This window comes from Camelus dromedarius, chromosome 9, assembly GCF_036321535.1.
Source record: "Camelus dromedarius isolate mCamDro1 chromosome 9, mCamDro1.pat, whole genome shotgun sequence".
NCBI lineage: Eukaryota > Metazoa > Chordata > Mammalia > Artiodactyla > Camelidae > Camelus > Camelus dromedarius.
Genome location: NC_087444.1, coordinates 41,053,334 through 41,076,224, shown reverse-complemented (window position 1 = coordinate 41,076,224; position 22,891 = coordinate 41,053,334). Strand labels below are relative to the sequence as shown.

General features: G+C 35.7%; 1 protein-coding gene across 1 annotated transcript in view; it reads right to left on the bottom strand.

Annotated features, from left to right (window-relative positions):
• Positions 1-22,891, bottom strand: part of CDH8 (cadherin 8) — a 314,936-nt gene that overhangs the window by 60,779 nt on the left and 231,266 nt on the right. Inside the window, exon 9 of the mRNA XM_031458332.2 lies at positions 4,198-4,319. Within this exon, the coding sequence (XP_031314192.2) occupies positions 4,198-4,319 (122 nt within the window). The remainder of the gene's footprint in view (positions 1-4,197; positions 4,320-22,891) is intronic.

Below are 22,891 nucleotides of genomic sequence, written 5' to 3'. Positions count from 1 at the left end.
GGATTAAGAGAGATAAAGCAAAGTATGCTTTTAACCCAGACGTAATTAAGTTGATGCTAAATAGCACATCTCAACTTCTATAGATAGTGATGAAGCTTAAATTATACTCCACTAGATTTATTTATAGTGACAGGGAAAGCTCCTTCCTGAAGGAAAAAGAGCTGAAGTGGTCTGTTGCCTAAATAATTCTCAAACAATAAGTATTCTGAGACTAAACAGGAGACCTTGACTCACACCTAGAAATGCAATATTTTCAGTACAGTCCTGCATCAATGAACTGCCTAATTCCGTATCATATTGCCCTAATTCCGTATGTATAGTAAGCAAGAGTTAAGCATCTGAAATAAAATCCTGGAGACCCTGTTAAGGAGGTAAGATGTAGAACAGAGTTATGGAAGGCCCTCTGGCCAACACTGGTCACTGACGTTCTCTATTTCTCTTCTGTGTTTGCTTCTGAGTGTGGTGGTATCATGCGTAGTGAAGGAAGATACTGGTTTCTCCTGGAAGAGCTGTTACCTGTTCCTCCACCCGTCCAGCCAGATTCCCATTCTCTTCAGACAGAATCTGCTTTATCCCAAGCTGACTCCTTCTCAGCATTTGATAGATGTTTCTTATCTCTGATGGAATGTGTCCTAGCTCAAGAAGTCTTTTCATTAAGATAGTTCATTTCCCCTCATCTCTTCAGCCTTTCTGCCCAGAGGATTTGACATATTTTCTTGCAATTCTGTCATCTCTAATTGTATGATATGTTTTCCAGAGAGAAAAGTCTATCAGGGAAGAAGACTGATGTTTAGGGTGGTGTTTGTCACTGAATCCCTGGTACCTAGCCAAGTCCTGGCACATAGTTTGTGTTCAATAAATATTTACTGAGTGACCAAAACCACCATCCTATTAGACACATGAACTTTCAGTTATTTATCTTGCTTTCTAATTGTGAAATCCTCAACCCATACACTTAAATTTGCTTTGACCACTAAGGAGGAGTGAGTAGAGAGAATCTTTGTACTTATCCTGTTAAACTGAGGGCTAAGTAATCTGTAGATGACTATATCATGCCGTTATTGTACTAAAGGTATCCATCATCTTATAACTTTTAACTTAATTTACCTATAACTATTGGGGGAAATGTTTTAAATAAGAGTAACTAGCAATCAGAAAATACCACATTAACATTTAATCTTGAAATGGAGGGAGTATTTAACAGGATTCTAATCAAAAGGGATTCACGTTGACTTTTTCTGATAAGGACTATGAACTCTTTCTCTCCATCATGGGTGGTTGTTACTCCCTTAAGGGAACCAATTCAAGGAAATGGCACCTTTCACTTCAGAATCATAAGAAGGTGGCAGGGACAGACAGGATTTCTCACCCTACTTTCAAAGTGAACCTATGCCAGTTTCAGCACATATGTATCATGAACGAGAGAGGTCTGTGTTTAGAGAAAAGGACAGTGGCCTCCCTTCTTTCTTTCTCTTTTGACTCTTTGTTTAAATGAGTCCGATTCAGTGGAAAAGAGTCAAGCACAGGAGAGTTTCCTATGTTCATGTCGATACTGGTTTTCATTTTGTGAAATGATTTAAAAACCTGCTTACAGCAGCTTGCTCAGTCCAGAAGGTTTTTACGGATTGGGGTTTTTTAAAAATGGCTTTTGCTTGATTATTGCTAAAGATCTCCAGCTGCATCATCTCCCAGGCAGCTGATCCCCTTTGAGGTTAGCCTTAAATCCGTATCTTCCAAGAAAACCAGATATTTCAGAATCACTTGTACTCCTTTCTCTGAGGCCATTATACAGCAGACATTAATTGTTGAAAAATACTGAGATGGCTGTGAATTTAGCGCTAATTCAGTTTTTGACATTTGTTTTTCATGAGAGTGTGATAATGAATATTCTAATTTCAAAGTGAGTCATCCATTTTTGTGGTATTACAAGACATGATCAAAAGTATATCTGAGCTGAACCTATATAAGTGAACACTATTAAGTGTGGATTACAAATATGAATTTTGGAGACATCAAAAATGAGATACTTGAGCCATTAAAAGTGACCTAGGAATGATGCAATGAATCAAACATGAGTTCTGACTGCCACAAGGAATTCAGGAGTTATTTGAACAACTGCCTGTATATCAACCAGTCAGCCATATGTTCAAAAATTATGCTGAACAAAGATCTGATTTCTTCATGTAAATATGGACTCTAATAAACATGCCTAAACAAATTCATTTGAGGATAAGATTGTGCAGAGGACACACACAACATAAACATTTTTTCACAGAATGAGTCATTTGTTTTGATTTGCAAAAATCATAAAACAAAGAATCAACTTTCGTTTTTTATTTTGATCTCGCATAGGAAAGGTGATGAAACAACGCATTTTTTCTGAGGATAAAAACTGCTGAGGAATCATTAAAACCTTGGAAACAGTCAAAATCCACAGGGTAAACCTCCAGATTCCAGGAGGTCCAAAGGCATGCATGTCAATATCATAAGTGAAGCCAATGTGGAATTTTTGAAATATCAATGCCATTGACTCTCTGAACTTGTGTGATGAGTTTTGCATGAACAATGGAGTTTTATTTAAATTCTAAAGCATTTGACAGTTGCTGTACGATCAAAAATGTCTGGCTTATAACTCTGTGACTGGCTATATTACCCCAGCAACAGTCTGGCCCATACAACAGTATCCTTGAAACTGACCTGCATATATTTTGATCAGACTCTCACCATTAAACCCATTCACCAACTTAGCAAAATGATATTTTACTGCCAAGTATATATACACTCCATCCTCAAAGAGTCATAAATAAAAACGCTCAAAAGATAAGACCGATAGAGGGCAACTGGACATGGTGGAATGAAGAAATACTGAAACTAATGTTCAAATGTTAGTTTTAAAAAGATGTAACCTTTAGCATATCACTGCTGAAGGCGAATATTTTGATTATAACAATATGATGTCTAGGTGTTTAGAATTAATTTTACTATTAGAATTTTAGCTTTTACTTTGTGTGTGCATGCACAGGTATGTGTGTCTTATTTTGGTAGATGGAAACAATGCTAATCTTTCCGATGTACGAGAATAGTCTAGGGGGAGATGTCCGCTGTTTTATAGGCGGTAACAACTTCATCTTTTGTAATAATTACATAAAAATATAGCACCACAGTGCTATTCCTTTCTTAGGTGGAAAAATTCTGACTTTTGTCAGGTAAACTGCTTGGCAGATAGTAAGTTTAATTCCTAACACCCACATGAGGCACAAGAATAGTTGGATTAACAACTCCAGTGTCATGCTGTCAGCTGCTGTTTATTTAAATTAAAATGTCACCATCCAGAAATAAATTAGGAAGTTGAAAAACGATAAATTTCTTAAACATACAGTACTTTGGCACCTTGTTAAAATAAATCTATTACATTTGTGGTTTTTTCGAACTTTACATAGACTATTTCCATTTTGACATTCAGAGTATAGCAGGCTTGCTTTTTGTTTTTGTTCTTTCTTAATTCTCTCCTTCCCTCCCTCCCACCCCCACCTCCTTCCCTCCCTCCCACCCGCCCTTCTTCCTTTCCTCAATCCTTCCTTCCTCCCTTCCTCCCTCTTTCTCTCTGTCTCATTGTCCTATTTATGCTGTATAAGACAGATTTTTAAAACAGTTCCACCAATACACATCAGTACACAATTATCGGATGCTCTACTTCCATGTCTAAAACATGCTATTGGTCTCATGTCTATTTAAATATATCTACATTTTTACAGATTTAAAAACTCACTTCCTACAACAGCTCTTTCTTCCTGGGGTTCCATTATTATGTGTTACTCCTACATTTGATACGAACAAACAAGCCTTCCCTATGGGCTTCGCCCTCGCCTCCTGTCATTTGAAGGCTAAAAATTTGGCCCCGTCACTCTAAGACCTCCCCTGCAATCATCCATATCCCGAGATATTTCAAGATAGTGTTTTGGCTCTGGGTTCTGGGCACAGCAAGTTGTTCCATTACAGGAGCCAATTTGGTCTTAAGCAGAAAGAGAATTAACATCTCCAAAAGAAAAATACTCCCTCTCTGTTCCCATTTGGATGTGTCTTGCCTATGATTTTGCAGATTATAAATGATGCAGATGCACACTGTAATGCAGGTTAATCAAGTATGAGACAGCTGTATACAAACAAATTCAGTATTAACAACATGGAGATATTTACTTGGCCGGGTTTTCCATTTTCACATAAAAATGCCTCATATTCGGATGCGAATTCAGGGGCGTTGTCATTGACATCCAGCACTTTAATAGCAACAGGTACTCGGGATATCTGACTGTGGTTCCCTATGGGAAGGAAAAAATAACATCAGCATTGAGGATATTGCATTGTAACGTGCAACTCAACCTTCTCCTTGACAGCATTGTGGGTCTGGTTCAACTTCCCTTACTGAGGGTGTTTTCCACATGGTGATTATGGAATCTGACCACTCAGTAAGGAGAAAACAGCCAGTGCTTGGCTGCTTTTAAAAAGTATAAATTATTATTCCAAACACCATTTGCTGGAGCTTAGCTTGATAAAGACAATCTCTGAATAAATTAAAAGAGGTTTCCTAGATGAAGAAATTTTATTGATAAAGAAATTTTATTGATAAAGCACATTGTACGAAAGAGAAAATGCTGTATGCAAAAAAGATTGATCTCTCTGTTTTGGGTGAACACAGCCCATTTTTGCACTATTACTTGTTTGACTGATTATATATTAAAGAAGAACATCAAATACCACAAAAAAAGGCCAGAACCAAATCAACTGTTGAGAAGGTATCCTTAACAATGATAAAAGGGATACTCTTAAAGATAGGGAATCGTATCATTTATGAATTTTATTTTTTATTAAAAATTGACCATGGGATCTTTTTGGATAAGTCCAAGTCATTTTTAATATTGTCATTTTCATGAAGATTTTCATCTTCTATTATTATCTGTAAACAGATAACAATCTTTTAATCTTTCCAGGTCAATTCCAGTAGCATAGAACTTAATACGTAAGCCTTAATCCTTGAGTCTTTAAATTTAAAAAGTTATATATACATAGTACACAAACACACACACACACACACACACACACAGATGCATGCACAAAAATCTGGTCCATTAATACACTGCTGACTTGGACCACAGGATGATTGTTCATACAGTACTGTTTGCACCATGTAATAATCTTTTGATCTCTTGTAAATTATACAGAGTGCATCAAAAATGGCCAATTATTTATTTGTGTTTCTGTGGCACTGATTATTTACAAGCAAGTCAAGAGGGGAAGAAAACTCTTTGGCCTTTGAATATGAAGAAACAGTCTTGTATTTGATATATCAAAATCTTCCTTTTGACAATTGATTAAATTCAGACCTCTGAACCTTCAAATACTCAATTTTTTCATTAACTATAAAAGCACTTTAAAGCACATGCCAAATAATCAGAGCCATGTTACAAATTTAGAGTTGGTTAGCCCCACAGGCAATGCTACGAGATTTGAATTTAGTTAACTATCATGGCTGTTCTCCAACATTCTAATTTGATTAACTCTGGATGGATGAATACTATCCTTTGGAATTCCAACCACCTCAGTAATGGAACGTAATCTCACTTCACCAGAACCACACCAGTGGCCTTAAATGTCTCACCTGATAGATTCTTTATCTTTTTACTGTCTTATGTATAATGAATCAATTCATTCTCATTCAGAGAAGCAGCAGCTCCCTAGCTTCAATGGAGAGGAAAATCTGAAAAAAGGTATAATACGTAACCCTAAGACAAGAAACTCACATTTTAGCCTTTTTCTACTTGACTTGGGTAAATAAAGGAGTTATAAGGTGTCTGAGATAAGGTATGATTATATCCGTGAAGACTGACATTTCTTTTCTAGTCTGGCCCGAGCTGATAGCAGCTGCTGGAGAGGACAAGGGAATCTAGCGTTCACAGGAAACAGGCACTTAGAACCCCGTCTTTGCCTCCCACTACCTGTGAGATTCTGAATCTTATTTAACCTCATTGTATTCCTGAGGAAAGTGAAGCTCAAGACCTTGACACCTTATTTACAGAACTGTTATAAATATTATGAGAAAAAATTACAGGTGCTCAGATCATATTGGGCACATAGTTAAGGTATCTTAGCTTTTGCCTTTTAAAACTGTAAACGCCAGCACTGAGCATCCTGAGTGTGCACTACGTACAGCGCAAGATGTTCCACAGAATCAAATCTTGTTCAGTCCTCACCACAGAGCTATGAAGGAGGTACTGTAACCCGCCATGCTTGTGGATTACTGATGTGGAGACTGACACTCAGAGAACTATATTGCCTTTACCAAGATGATGCAATTAAAACTTAACTCCAAGACTCCAAGATGTAGTTTTGGCCTTCCAAGCAGGAGCCATTTTCACAGTACAATAGTGATGAATTTTAAAACAAAATGTAGTTTGTTTGTTTAGGTAACTAGTCATTGCCATTCCCTCAAGAATGCTTATAGGCTTATTATAAATATTTATCTCAAGTTTAACCACTATTTGAAGTTTGACTACAAATATCAACTATCAAGCTGGAGGAATCTAATGGGCTGCACCACCACCAATATTCTCAGAATTGCACTGACAATCTGCACGCCTCCCTGAGAGAATGAACAATTTAAATCACGTATTATTGCTTGTGCTACTGTTTCACCCAGAGTCCCTTTAACTGGTTAATTTTATCTTGCAATTCTCTGTATTTCAACTGTGAGAACTATTGATTGCTTATTTATTTATACAGCACTCTTTCCTTCCATTCCACACCTTAGACCAATTCTTGTCTATATAAATGATTAGAGAAAACTTCTATTATGTTTCTGTCTTTTAATCTCTCTAACCATTTAATGAATAAACAGCCAAAGATCAACACAGACTTGGATAGTGAATAATAGGTACACTGTCTTAGAAATCTGCAGGTACAAGAAAAAGCTATGGGGCGATGTTGATCTACTTAGATTCACTGACAGTGGGTGATTGTGCCGGGTCTACTAAATATGATATTTTTGTCTTTCCTCTTGTGCTGTCTGCACACAGGTACACGTGTGTGCATATGTGCATATGCGCACGCACACACACACACACCCAACAGGCAAACATGCATACACATACAGATTTCATTCTCACACTTTGGCAAAAGGATAATTACATCAAGGCATATGTTCTTAATTTCTCTCTCCTCTTTTCTTAATCTCACTGTTCCAATAAATTGCAATTATCTCTTAGATCTAGACAGCCAGCAGGTAAAATTCAAGCAGAGAAGATGGAGAATCTCCATGAGCTTCTTTTGGGGATAACTTTCAACATTCAAATAATGTACGTTTTCTCTTACTGTAGTGTCTGGGGAAAGGATGGTATTTAACTCTCCAGGGGCCCAGATCCTAGAATCATACCATCTAATTATTTTGCTGTTAGAAATAATGTAGGTTTGGGAGCTATCACTTACTACCATTAGAAGGTCACGAATGATAAAGAATATTCCTCTGATTATGATATTTAATTTGTCTCAGTGGCTCTACAAGTATTTTGTTTTAATATAATGGAAAATAGGCTTTTTGTAAATGATTATATTTCCTTGTTTGGTATGACCTGTGAAAACTCAGAACTAAGTTTGGAATCCACCTCATAGCGGTAAAGAATCTCATGGTGTGCACTTTATTTATTATGTTTACCCCAAGTTCAATGTATTTCTTTACTCTTATTTAACAATTGGCTGAATTTACTAAATTAACGTCTTCTTATATAGTTGAATTCGATACATTTCTAGGTGTTTCCTTTTAATTTAATAGTGTATAGTCTACCTCATTAAAAAATATTAAAAGAAAGAAAACCTAAGCTGTATAGCCTGGCAATGAAAAGTGAGATGCTCGTGGAGTATGGCAAAATGGTTAGAATGTCTATACCTTAGTGATTGTGTAAAACATCCTGGACAGTTAACCCTAACCAGTGATACTGTAATCCCTCCTCTTTGTAACTGCTGAATTCCTTTTTACCCTTTATGATTCAGCCTAGGCCACATCTTTTCCAAAAAGCACTTTGAATACACAATTCAGTGTTTTTCTTCTTTTTATAGACTTACATGACAGCATGAAAAACCCCACAGACTTGATTCCCAGAAAAAGTGATAAAAATTATTAAACACAAAAGCCCCTGGAAAAGGTACTGATGGCATACAGCAAAACAAAACAAACAAAAACCCCCTGAAACTCCCCATATTTATTTTTAAAAATCCAGTAAAATTTAGTAAGGAAGTCCGTGGTATCTGATAAAGATCTGCTCGCTCCCTCCACCCTCACAGCTCAGCAAGATAGGAAATATACTCCGACAACACAGGGCTGCCTCTGCCCCAAACTGATAGTGGAGGGCTCTTGTTAGTGGGGGTCGGCGGGGAGCAGGATGTTAGCACTTCTCATCCTACCCAGATACTTGTTGCTCAGGCTAAGTTCTGGGCAACTGCAGGTGGGGGTTGCCTCCTTCTGCTTACGGTACAGAGATTCTACACTGGTTGAAGTGTCACTGAGAACCCTGGGTCCTGCTCATCCTTGCATGGCTCATAAGGGTCATTTCGCTCTGAGAGAGGTAAGCCAAGAAGACTTGAGGCTACCATTTCCCCCAGACCCCCTCCACAGGATAATCAGTTCCTTAAGTGGAGCATCACTTAGAAAGATGCCCTGGAGCAGTCCTGGTTCAGAGGTGTTGTCTGCGGATGGGTGGGGGGTAGGGAGCATAAAGCTGAGCACTCTGAATCTCTTTAACAAAAGAACTGACTTCATTTGCAAAGGTATGTGAATTTCAAGTCCAATGGTGGTTTCAAACTGGTAGAGGTCGTTGTGAAAAGCAAATGGGAAAAGATTGGGAGATTTGGTCCTTTCGTGAAGCTGGCTGATAGAGAATCAGGCAAAGTCTCAGCTGGGAGGAGCCAAGACAGTCCTTGGCTGTGGCTGCAAAACCCCAATTTCTGCCTCCATCTTCACAGGGTCATCTGCTCTTCTCCTGTCTCCTACTCTTCCGTCTCTTATAAGAACACTTGTTATTGGATGTAGGGCCCAACCCAGGTAATCTAAGATGATCTCATCGTAAGATCTTTAACTTAATTACATATGCAAATACCCTTTTTCCAAATGTCACATTCACAGGATCCTGGGTGTTGGACCTGAACATATTGGTGTGTGTGGGGAGGGGGGCACTGTTCAACCCACTACATTCCCTCTTCCCAAAATCTAGGACATTTATGACTGAATAGAATGTTACAATCGTAAACTTGGTCTTTTTCTAGAAAACAAAGATGTGTGAAATTAATTTGGTCGTACATGCTTCTTTGAATTCATTCTTCGAAATATTATAAGATGCAAATTCAAGAAGGTTAAGTAACTAGTAACTCTGTCCTAAGAATTTTGTTAACACCCTTTTATCATTCATGAACATATCTTTCCTCATTCTTCTCTTTAGTTATTCAATCCATACTTGTATCTGTTTTTCCAGTTTACTAAGACAAAGCTCCTATAATCCCGGAATCCACAGTATTCAAGGCGATTCCACATTGTAATGGTTTCTTTATACTCTCAAGTATCCTGCATGTTGTTCCTTTACCAAATGTGGAAGAACATAGGAAGGAGGGACATTTTCCTGTAGATTTAAAAGAGCTTTGAATTAGTTTTAAATAATGAGTAGAAGTACCCTAGGTAAAGAGAGGGTGGGCAAATCTTTCAGATAAGAGTCAGCCACACATGAAAAGGCTCAGGAGCCCAGAGACCATGCCATCAGCTAAAAATCAGCAGCTCCAACGATGGGAGCCACCAGAAGAGTGGCTGTTGGTGATGTCAGGACAGAACGTTGAAGCCAAACCAGGGAAAGTCTTCTGTTATAGGCTGATGGGTAAAGGCTGTATCATATGATCGTTGGTGAGCCATTGAAATAATTCTTGATGAGATTTACAATGTTAAAAGTTAGCATAAAGCTTACTGATAAGAGAAGTTATGGCTTGTTTTATTTTGTTTTCTTAAATGTATGAATGTCTCAGAAATATACTTTGAAAATTTCTTAAAATTGCTAAAACAAAGAGAAAAACAATAAAACATAACAAGCAACTAGTGCCACATATCCCCAAAATAATCCCAAAACATGTTATCATTATCTGTATTAGATGAACATGCATGATTGAAATTACTTCAGCTTATCATAATTTTCAACACAAGTGTCATATTTAAGTGCTGAAGATTCACTTTTGTCTAAGTTAATGAAATGATGGGAGTTCAAATTTTAAAGATATTACAGAGCAATAAAATTAATTAGATAAGCTTCTAAGGAAATTATTCATGTCCTTTGTGACTGGCCCCAAAATGTTTGCCTTTCATCTGATACACAAATATTAAATATAAAGATATTATAATTAGAAACTTGATTAGCATTCATTAAAGATTAATTTTCTAAACACAGGAGATGCGACAAAGTGGTCTGGAAGGAAAAGCCTGTTTCAGTTGGTCACAAAAGTCAGACTGTTTTCAGAGAATGATGAAAAAAGGCTGAAATAGTACCTAGTATAAACAACTCCTTACTTCTACCATTTGAATCGTAGTGACTTCCTGTCACCTCTCTGTCACATAGACTCATGAATTGCCCATTAATTTTGCCCTTTTATAATCAAAGGTAATGGAACACTGCCAAGTCTACGTTACTTGGGAATTTGCTTCAACTAGTTTCCACGAGCTGCTCTTTTTGCAGGCATCGATTGAAATAAACAGCCTCTCCTTTTCAGACTATGTGAGAGAAAAAATGATTTGACAAATTTAGGTATACTGATGGACTCAATAAATAATTCTTGAGCCTTCTACAAGTAGAAGGATGGAAGCCCTGAGCAGTAAATTACACTCAACAGGGGAAATGCAAAATAAGAGAATTTGTAATTGAACAGGGGTGAGAGGAACTGTGGAAGTGTATAAAATAGGAAGATTCAAACTGAATATATGATAGAAAAGATAGCAATTTAGGACATTTAGAATAAAACTGGTGGGAACTAGAAAGAAGGTCTCGGAAAATAATTTCGTTAGTGGATTTAGGCTCTCTAGTGACCAAAGATAAAACTTCATGATGTACATTTTGCCCAAAAAAGGTATGATAATTTATAAATCATTAGTGATGATTTATTAATCCATAGATTATTAGGTAGCATAGAAACAAGGTAGAATATAATTACCCAGTGGACACTAGCAGGGCAGAAATGCTGTTGGGGATATCTCTGACAGATTTTTCTCTTCATAGCATTATTTTTTATGCATTACCCTTTCACTATCACGGCAACTGTATTGATGCTGTGGTTCAAATACAGTCTATTGACTTCCTCAAATACGTACCAAGAAATGTCAACACTGAGGGAGCAGTTGACCACCAGAATTTTAATAATTCATGATTATAGGACTGTGAAAATTCCAGCAAGCTAGACTATAAAAAAGGAGTAATTCTGTTTTACTCCTTAAAATCTCAGTTGTATTTGCAGATTAGTTTAAAATTAAATGAGAACTTTAATCAGATGGGAACTTCAGTATCAAGTGAACAAAGCTTGTAAGGCAGAGCTTTTCTATTAACCAAGTAGCTCTCTCAGGAGATGGAGAGAAATGGTTTCTCTCATTGTGACAGTTGTGGACTTAGACATATTTGAAAATGTCTTAAACTCTCTGGAGAGAATGACTCTTAAATGGTGACTTTAGTTCAAGTCCTCACTGACCCCTGTTTTCCCTACTGACTAAAAAAATGCATTCTGCGCAGCTCCACCATTTTCAAATGCTCTGTAAATGGGGAGAAAAGGTGTAGGTCTCTAGTGTATTGCATTCATCTTAAGGGAACATGGAAGTAGTGAAATCCTTTATAATGGCTCGTCAAGCCCTCACTCCACCTTTTCCTACACATCGATCAGTGAGCCCTGAGGTATCCTTTCTCCAGATCACAAGAGTGGAGGTCCTAAAGAATAAAATAGTCACATTTATGGTTGTAAAATTTCAATCCTATGGGAAAAAATTTTAGAGCCACTGAGGTAAGAACTGATGTTATGAGCCTCTTAGATACTGTGTATTTATTAAATGTAGCTCTTTCACGGTCACACTCTAAAGGCAACATTAATGGCAGTTTGTAAATGAAAAACTAGTACAAATGGGAACGGAACTATTCCATTTTCCATTTTCTATTGATATGCTACGTAACATCATCTACTTTCGATTCTTTTTTTAATTAAGCAGTTACTAGTTTTGCTTCATTTTATTTTCATATACTAAATATTTTAACTTAAAATTTATAAATATGAATTTATTATTTGCCAAACTTTATTCCAAGACCTTTGTTTCACTGAGGATAGGTCTGCTTCTAGAGTTCTGAGTTAAACATACATAAACCAGTCATTTGTGGTTTATGATTTCTAGGGGTTTTTTTTCCAGTTGAGGTAACATTGGTCTACAACATTATATGTTTCATGTGTACAACGTTATAGTTCGACTTCTGTGTAAACTGAATGCTTGCCAAGATACTTTTAGTTCTATGTGTATGTTAACAAATTTGTTTTCCTTTGTTGTCTATATTCTTTTTTGTTTTGTTGTTGTGCGTATGTGTGAATGCATATGTGGTTTTTCCGTGTTTGCCTGTTTCTGTTTTGTCTTAGGTACACTTCTCTTTTCTGCTGTGTATTCTTCTCGTGGAATTAGTGTCTGAAAAATATTGGCCCCCTCCTTTTGCAGCCCTAAGTGCACGTTTATATTCTTTTTATGCATCTTATCTTTGTCCATATTATAAGAGGCAAGGAAACAAAATTCTGTAAGTTTATTTCTTCATATGTCCCTTTTCATAATCTAAGTCTTCTTTGCAAAATCTCTAATTATACTCTGCTAGCAAAATTGCATCATGCTTCTATTACTAAATCTTCAGTGTTTTTTTTTTCCCCTAATTATTTCAAGTAGGGTTGATTCAAAATTATTGGAACTGAATTTCTTGAGATTACTCTTTACAATGCAATTCAGTTTAAATCCCTTATATATTAGAATCTTAATTAGGGAGACTCACACTTTCAGTGTGATAAAGATTTATCTAATAATCAGTTTAAATGCTCATTCAGCACCAGCTTACAATAAGAATTGTGCCCCCAGGGCGTGCATGCATGCACACATACATGTGCACCCCCCCACTTGATTATCATGAAAGAAAACTAATATTGTAAGTACCCAGCATGTATTGCATGATTTGTTATGTACTGTCTTTTTCAGGTTTGTTGGGTTACTGCAAAGACATTATTTTCTTAAATGGAATTATGATGTCAGGGTCTGTAAGGACTGAAATCAATTTATCTGGGCTACCTATGATAGTAGGCGGTGAAGAAGTATCAATTTACCAACATCCAGTGAGCCTAAAAATTACATGGACTCTAGTCAGCTTGCTTGTATTTACTCAAAGCCAGGAAGTGGTAAACCTGAAATACGAATCCAGGGCAGCCTGACCACAAGTTAAAGACCACACAGGAACAAGCAAAACTGACTCTTCCCCACAGGCTCTCTTTCGCATAGCACTTGTAAAACATAACTTTAAAATATCTGAGTTTGAAGATAGATCACTTCCCAAACAAAATAACATTGTAATAAAATAATAACCTCAAAAGAAAGGTTTGATGACTCCATTAACATGAAACATTTTATTAGTGACTTTATGTTTAGAAATATTATAGTCAGCTTTTTAAAAATTCTTGGGATGGTTCCTTTACATTTTTTGTGTGAGGGCAACTTTTGTTGTTGAAGTAAGCCATTCAAACAGTAAAATGCATAAATCTTAAGGTTGTATTTCAGTGTATTTTTATAAAGTGAACATACCCACGTAACCATCACCCAGATCAAGATGTGCAGCATAACTGGCGTCCCAAAATCTTCCCATGTACCCCCCTTTGCAGTTGTCACGCCTCTCAAGGTAACCTCTGCTCTGTTTCTTAACATTAAATTCATTTGCTTTCTTCAGAACTTTGTGAAAATTTAAATAATATAAAGTACACACTTTATATCTGGCTTCTTTAGCTCAATATACTGTTTGTAAAATCATTCATATGGCTGCAGGCAGCTGTAGTTCAGTCTTTTCCACTGTTTGGAAAAGAATTTCATTGTATACATAGACCACAATTAATTTTTTTATTCTCTTACTGGTGGACATTTTGCATGTTTCAATTTTATGCTGTTCTGAAAAGTGCTACTATAAATATTTAGTGTATTTCTGTTTGTACACAAATACCTGAATTTCAGTATGTTACATACTTAGGGAAAGAATGAAATATTATAGAATATGCCTCCTTTCGGTTTTATTGTACGCTTCCAAATATGTTTCTAATGTGGATGTACCAATTTACACTATGACCAGCAACACAGAAAAGTTCAAGTTGCTGCATGTCTTCAACCACACTTGGTAAAGCCAATTATTCATTATTTAATTTCGATTTTAGCCACTGTAGAGGTGTGTAGTTGTATTTCAGTTCAATCTTATTTTCAATATCTTGATCTGATGCTAAGGACATATTATGCTTACTGGCCAGTTGGGTATCTTCTTTTGTGAATTATTTGTTTAAGTTTTTGCCACATTTTAATTGCATTGTCTATGTTTTCCTAATAGATATGCATATTATATATTAAGGGTATATGTCCTTTGCTAGATATATCACAATACCTTCCCCTATTCTGTAGCTTAGTTTTTCACTCTCTTAATAGTATCTTCTGATGAACACAAATTCTTAATTTAATAAAGTTGAATTCATCAGTCTTTGCTCTTATGAACTTTAACACATTTTGCAACTTACTTGTTAATTATTTGCACAACCCAGATTTTGAAAATTCTGTTATTTTTAGGAAGGTATATTATTTTTTTCACACTTACATCTCTGATCTCTCTGACAATTACTAATATTGGCAGTCTGAGGTTTGAGGTCAAGGCTAAGTTTCCTCCACTCATGGATATCCTTTTCACAGTCAACATTACTGTTAAGTCTGCCTATGGTATTTTGTTATGAATCGGTCAAGTATTTTTGTAGAGGCTTATTTGTGGAATTTTCTGTTCCGTTGATCTATTCTTCTGTCTTATGCTCATACAATCCTCTCTTAATTACTCTTTATAATAAATCTTTTATATTGTTATTATGGGTATGATAAGATCAACAATTTGTTTTTCTTTTTAAATATTTTCATTATTTTTCCCTTTAAATTTATATACACATTTGGTATTACTTGTCAAACTGTGCGTACACACACACACACACACACACGTATGCACAGCTGTTACAATTTTGATTGATATTGCAAAGAATCTACAGATAAATTTAAAGAGGACTGACATCTTTTACATTTGAATCTCCAACTCATGAAGCCTATGAATATCTTCTTCATTTATTCAGATCGTCTTTAACTTCTCTCAGTAACGTTTGGTAGTTTTCTTTTTAGAAGTATTGTACGTCATTCGTTCGATTGTCACTATTTAATTGAAGTCTTTTTACTAGTATAAGTAGTGTATTTTATTTTCTGAGTATTGTTAGAAAATAAATCTACTTATTTTATAACTCTAACAAGAATGCAAACTATAATTATTACTTATAATAGTTTAACTGTATTTTTTTCATTTTTATGTAGTCAATCATGTTGTCTGTGAACAGTGACAACTTTGTTTCTTCCTTTCCAATATTTATACTTTAATTTCTTACCTATATCTTATTATACTAGCCAAAATCTTCAGTATTATTGCATAAAAGTAGCAATAGTAGACAACCTTATCTCATTTCCAATCTCAGGGAGAAAGCTTTCAGTATTTTACCATTGGGTCTGGTATTTGCTTTTTTTTTTTTTTTTGGTAGCTGTCCTTTATCAGATTAAGTTCTTTTCTATTTCTAGTGTGCAGAGAGCTTTTTCATGAACAAGAAATAAATATATAACATTTTCTGCATCTGTTGAGAATGATCACATGTTTTCTCTATTTTCTTTCCTCAAAATTTTAATTTACAGTAATGGATTTTCAAATGTTATCATCTATCTGTGTATTCCCTGGGTGTAATATTATATTTTTACGTTAGCAGTTTTGATTTGCTAACATGTTACCTGGGACTTCTGTGCATGAGAAGCAGGCTGTTAATTCTCTTTTCTTACAATATTCTTGTCAGGTTTTAGCATTAAGATTAAGCTGGCTCATGACATAAGGTGGAAAATGCTCATCTACTTCTGGTAAAGTTTGTGTCAGGTTCATTTGGGCATGACGATTTGTGTGTTAAGAGTTAGTAATTATGGATTAAATTTATTCAATAAAGAAAATGATAGACATATTTTTTCTTTTTCTTATTTATGCCAGTTTGCACAGACTGCATTTTTCAACTTATTAGTCTATCTCATATATATTTTAATCCTTATTGTCATAAATATGCTAATAATGTCCAATTATTATCTTTTAGCATCTATAGAATCTGTAGTGATGTCCTCTTTGTCATTCTGATATTGGCAACTTGTAACTTTTCTATTTTTTCTTGCAACATTTTATCAGCTTACTTATTGATCAAACAAACGGATTTTGGGTTTGCTGAATTTTAGGACTGTATATTTGTGCTCAATTTCATTATACTCTATCCCATATTTATTTTCACCTCGCTACTAGTTTTTAATTTTCTGTTCACTTTCAGCCTGTTTGAAGTGGATGCCTAGATAATTGATTTTTAGCATTTCTTCTTTTCTAATAGAAACATTTAAGGCTAATTTCTCTCTGGGCACTGTGTTAGCTGTATCCCACAAGTTGTGTCATGTCATTATTTTGTGATCATTCATTTTTAAAATGTACTAATTCCCTTTGTGACTTTATACTGTTTTCCATGGATCATTTAGAGATGCATGGCTTAATTTCCAATATGTGGGGATAATTCCAGGGTCTTTTTTGTTATTTATTTCTAGTTTAACTCCACTGTATTAATAAAGCATAACCTGCCATGTATTGAGACTTGGTTTACAGCCCAATTTTGGCCACATTGGGTAAATGTTTCAAGTGTGTTTGGCAATAATGATATTTTTGTAATTTTGGAGTGCAAGGTTATACACATTTCAATTAGATACGGTGACTAATTATGATATTCAAACACTTTATAGCCTTATTAATTTTTTTTCTGTTTACTTGTTTGATTAATAGACAGTTCGGTTAAAATCTTCATCTATAACTGTTGACTTGTCTATTTCTCTCTTTGCGTCTGTCAATTTTTTGCTGTGTGTACGTGGCAAGCATATTATTAGGTACAGACAAATTTAGGATTTTTATGTCTTCCTGCTGAATCTAATCATTTACCATTATGAAAATTTTCTTTGTCTTTGGCAAGATTGCTTTTTAGTCTGTAGCTGAACTATTTTGGTTTAATTTCTATAGATCTTTTTTCAGTCACTTCAGTCTTTATGTGTCCTTATATTTGAGATTAATTTCTGATAAAAAAACATGATTTGAAATTGATTGCTTTTTTTCCTAGTCTACCAGTATCTGTTAATTGAAGTATGTACTTTATTTACAATTAGTGTGATTGTTTACATATCTGGGTTTTAATTTCTAATTGTACTTTTACATTTTTCTTCATCAGTTCTCATTTTTCTCTTTTCTGTCTTTTTTTGGATTAAAAGGTTTAATTATTCCATTTCGATTAGCTTTTTAGTTACATAGTCTTTTATTAATACTATTTTAGTGATATCTTAAATATATATATATATATATTATCATAAGTGTATATATATATATGTGTGTGTGTGTGTGTGTGCGACTTATTAGAATCTACCTTAAAGTAATGCTTCAAACATTTTAGGTACACTGTAAGGACATTTATAATGTGTTAAGTGTTTATGCTGTTTTGTTATACCCTTCCTGTATCTGGGTTTTAATTCTGGAAATTAGATATGAACAAGTGTTGTCTTCCTTCAGACGGAGTTTGATCCTTCCCTCACGGGAAGGTCTATATAGTTAGATTGCCTCGATACTCTTAAGGCTGGATTCCAGAATTTATGAGGACTGATCTAATCTGTTGTTTTCCCTTACTTCTTGATCCCATTTTTTTCTGTTGAATTGCTAAAATATGTTTTTTAGCTTTTTAGCCTCTTTGCGTACTCTCTCTGAGAGGCTTCACATCCTCTCACTTCTGCGCATGTTAAGGTTTGGTAAGCGCGTCATGGGTAAAAGCCCTCATAATGTTCTGATAGCTTCTTTTCTTTTCTTTTTTTTCTTACATTGAAGGATGGTCAGTTTACAAGGTTGTGTTAATTTCTGATGATATCTTCTTTTTAGTTACCTCCTCGCCGTAGAGTTAGCCCCTCAATTTCTGGACACGTTGGTAGCCCTGTACTACGACTTCTGACTCCACAGTCCCACGAGACAGTCCTACACTCCAGGTCACTGACTTCTGCTTGGTTTCTATGCCCTGTGGGTTGAATCAGTTAAAGCCTGAAGGGAACAGCAGCGCTAAATTTAGGAGTCACCTCAGTCTGTTTCCTTTCTCTCTGGTATCTTGGCTTCTTAAGTAATGGCTGCCTTCAAATAACATTTTTTCCTCTAGCTTTGTACTTATTCTCAGTGAGGGAGTCAGTCAGATATAAACCACCATTATAAACATAAGAAAGATACTTAATTTTCCCCGTCCCATTGTGGTGTAATATGTTCATTATTTCCCCAAGAAAATTAAACTGTAAGTCACCCTTTATTTTCCAAACAAGGGACAGAAAACATTACTATAAAATGACCCTACTTCTCCGTGAGTTAGTGCCCAGCATAATTCACATATGGTAATTAAAACTGTGTTATCTTTAGTTAATGCTCTGATTCCAAAGCCAAACAATCTCTTGAGATTTCTTCCCTTAGTCTATGCTTTGGCCACAATAAATTACACATTTATTGTGACACTGGACCAAGATAGATAGATAGATAGATAGATCATACTGAATTAAAAAAGCAAAAACATAATTCAAGACAAATGATTAGCAGAGGTGGTTGAAATGCCTGCAGTGCATCCCACCACTGCAGGGTCAAGTACAAGATAATAAAATGGATGATGTTGATGGATTCCCAGACGTTAATATTAAATGGTTAGAATATATGTGAATGGAAACATAGTTACATCCATACATCACTACTTCCTCCAGTTGCATTTGGAGCCGCAAAGTCATCTATCAGTGTATATTAGAAAGGTAACTAGACACAATATCATGTATTCTTTAATAAAACTTAAAAAGATATATTAGGTGAAAGGTGCAAATCTGTAAGCAATAGGAAGCACTATGTTTATTTTTATGATTGTATTTGGAGAGGCAGTGCAGAGCACCTGTATATAATGATATTGTGCAGCTCGGAGTGTCTGTAAACTACTCTCTCTCATTCTCTCTTTCTTTGGTTATAGATTAAAAAAAAAAATAGATGCTAGCTGTATAAAACTTTTAAATTACCTACCCTATTAAAAAAAGCTTAATAAACTCTTCAAGGGCCCAGTCAGTGTATCATGAAAATTTGCAACATACAGCAACTGAGATGCTGACAGGGAGCTCAAGTGTCAAGCTTAGTTCAAAACATTATGAGAAAGTGAGAGAATACAGGCCAATATCATAGTCTTCGATGTTGTTAGTAAAATAATTACAAATAACGCTGAAACAGAAAAACTGCTGGAGGTTTTTTTTTTTTTTAAAACTGAATTTATGGAGAATGGCAAAAAGCCCTGCATGCTACCAGAAATGCTTTAATTTCTACAAAATCAGGTCAAAGACAAAAATGAAAAGTGATTTTTTTCTAACACACCAGGAAAAAAAAAAAAAGTGAGAGAAAAGCACTGCCAGCAAAATGCTAAGTTCTGTTGTCGGCATCTGCCTTTCTGCTGTTGCAGATAATCCACTCGTTTGTGGTGATCTGTCCCTGACACGGCCTGGCATGATTGGGGCAGATCTTTATATACAGTTACTTGGGTAAAAAGTAACCTAACTCATCCACATATATGAGTACAGTCCTCTAGAACATTCATCATTTTGAGCTCAGTTTTCTCCATGAAGGTACTGGAATCATCAGAGGAGAGTGAACCCACTCTAGCTGACTTCTTCTGAGCTCCCCAGGTGATACAGAAAATTGTATCCTTGCGGTCCAAGCTTTGGGTATGCTTTGTACAAGTCTTTATTGACCATTTTCTCTCAGGCACCACGCTTTCATTTTTATATAACCTTATGACTAAGACAATATAATTATTCTCTCACAGAAGCATTTAACATATGATTGTAATTTTAAACTTCCATTTAATCAACAAATACTGACCTTATACTTACTGGGTGCCAGATACTCTTCTAGGACAAGTGATACCAAAAACATTTTCTATTACATTCACACATACCTCGGGGTAGGAGTAGGGACTCTCAGGTATAGATGAAATGTACGCAGAAAAATAAAACCAAGGGAAGTAAAAGAGACAAATGTGGGAAACCAACTTTTCGCTCAATGCTTATAAACGATGTATACATGGCTGTGGCTGCAATATCAAGTTACAGGTGTGTTGACCTCCTTTCTCTGTTTTCTTATCTCAACAATTAAGTCCCTCCTTTCTCTAAGAAAAAATCTAATAATTTGACCCTGAGCATTCATCCCTTATATGGAAATGAAATGGGACTGGCTCCTTTGTCTTGACGATTGCTGGAAAAGGACAGCTCCTCTCAACAGAGGCCTGCTGGCCACCAGTGATGATCACAGAGCAATGGTTTCCAAAGCTCCAAGATCGAATATTTCCTCGTCTACATCTGTCAGCTGATTCTGTGAGGAGGGGAATTAATTATTCAATTTCCTGCTGATTCTGTGAGGAGGGGAATTAATTATTCCATTCTTCCCCCTCCCCTCCTTTTATGGAGGGACCAACATGATTTTTACTGAGTTCTGGATATTCAAGCCAAAACCTACAATACTGAGAGAGAACAGAAGAGTAAATCCCCTTCACCTGAAGCAACTACAATAAAAACTTAGGCAGTTTTTTCCTCAAATCTTGTGGATTTTGGAACATTATGTAATATTTGACTCAGTGGGTCTGGTTTGGAGCCCAGAAACTTTTATCAGGGGAAAAAAATTTTAAAAAAAAAGACTCCAGAGCTTTGAGCAGGTTAAATTTGATAAGAACCATAGTGAGAAGATCCCTTCTTCATTGAAAAATCTTACTCAGTCCATACCATGAATCTTGTGAGGGTATGGAAGACCACATTAATGCTTGCTGTGTTTTTATACAGTCTGTGTGGAGCTTTGATTCTAGAAAGTACCTGCTCTAGCATTCTCTCTGGCAATAGAAATTTAGATGGTAAGCCAACTGGTAAGCAGGTAGTATGGTTTGACAAACCCTGGTTAGCATTAATTGAATGTAAATTCTATTCAGGTAGCAATTTTAGGAATTTTTTGTTCACTGTTGTGTTCAGCACGTAGAACAGTACCTGGTACACAGCAGATTATATCTATCCGAGGGTCATCGAGAGGATTGAATGGAATCATACATGAAAACACCGAGCAAACTGCAGAATTTTTAAAAGAGTTCGGTCTTGTTTGTGTCCCATGTTGTATTTTGCTCCAAACTTTCTAGTTACCTCCTTCCTGACTCAGCCTCCTCTGAGGTCTGTCATCTCCATGCCAGTTTCTACAAACACAGTTTTCTCCTTAGCCATCATTCCAGGCCACTGAAACTATGGCATAGAAACAATTTTTTCAAGACACTTTGTATTTTACTAGGCTAAAGGGGAAGAGAAAAAGAATTGTTTACACCTTGAGGCACATTTTGGTCACACAGCTGCTAACAAGAAAAATGAATCGGTCTCCCAAGGTAGTGAGTCTCTGACCACTGCAAGTATGCAATCAGAGTAAGGCTGGGGCAGAGGCAAGTGGAGGACCAGATGGTGGATGTGGGGTAGGTTTTAATACCTGCTCTAATCATTAATTTAAAACAAACATTGCTTTTTATTCTGACTTATGTTTAGCTACCAAATTTACATGGGAGATGTTACAGCCAGAGTTGACTCAGTGAAACTGAATTAGGAATTTTACAATTTTCCATCTCATCTGGTTCCTACATTGAACTACAGGTCATGCATTTACAGCACTACAAAGTACTGTGTTCCTTGTAAGCAAGTTGACTGATTTATTTATATACAATTTCAGGATTTTCCCCACTAGCTTCTTTATATTTGACTGTTGATGACCGTGCTCTCAGAAATCTCTATAGGGAAAAAACCAACACTCTGCTGAGTTCCACTATGTAGTTTCTCATCCCAACATCCATGTTTACTTCTAATTAAGTGCATGAGAGCAGTTGCAAATTTTATAATTTCAAATATTGCTTCTCCAAGTGATTTTTCATAACTATGTGAGACTAAAAAGATACTATGACTTTCAATTTCTTGCACATAAACTTTCTTTATAATTTTGTCTCAGGAAATTGTTGGAATTTGCTCAACATTAAAAAGAATTAATTGCCTAATGTATTAAATGAAGGCATTTAAACAAATCATTTCATCATGTGAATAACAATGAATATAGTCTCAGGGTAACGTGGAAACTAAAGGCAAAGGAAGGGAAGGAAAAATGGGAAGCTATTAATGATAGATGTTCAGTTTAGTGTTTATTATGCAGTCTGTTTTAGTATCCACTATACAGATGACAGAACAAAGGTGTGAAGTCTCGCTTCTTGAAGTCAGAAAACTTGAATACAGGATTTGAATCTAATGTATGCGTCATTCTAAAGCACATCCAGATGTCTTGCAGTTATACAATATTTGCCTTAAATTGTAGCTTATTCGGACACCACAGAGGTGGAGTTACAAAACCATACGCTAGCAGAGAGAATCTTCCTCTAG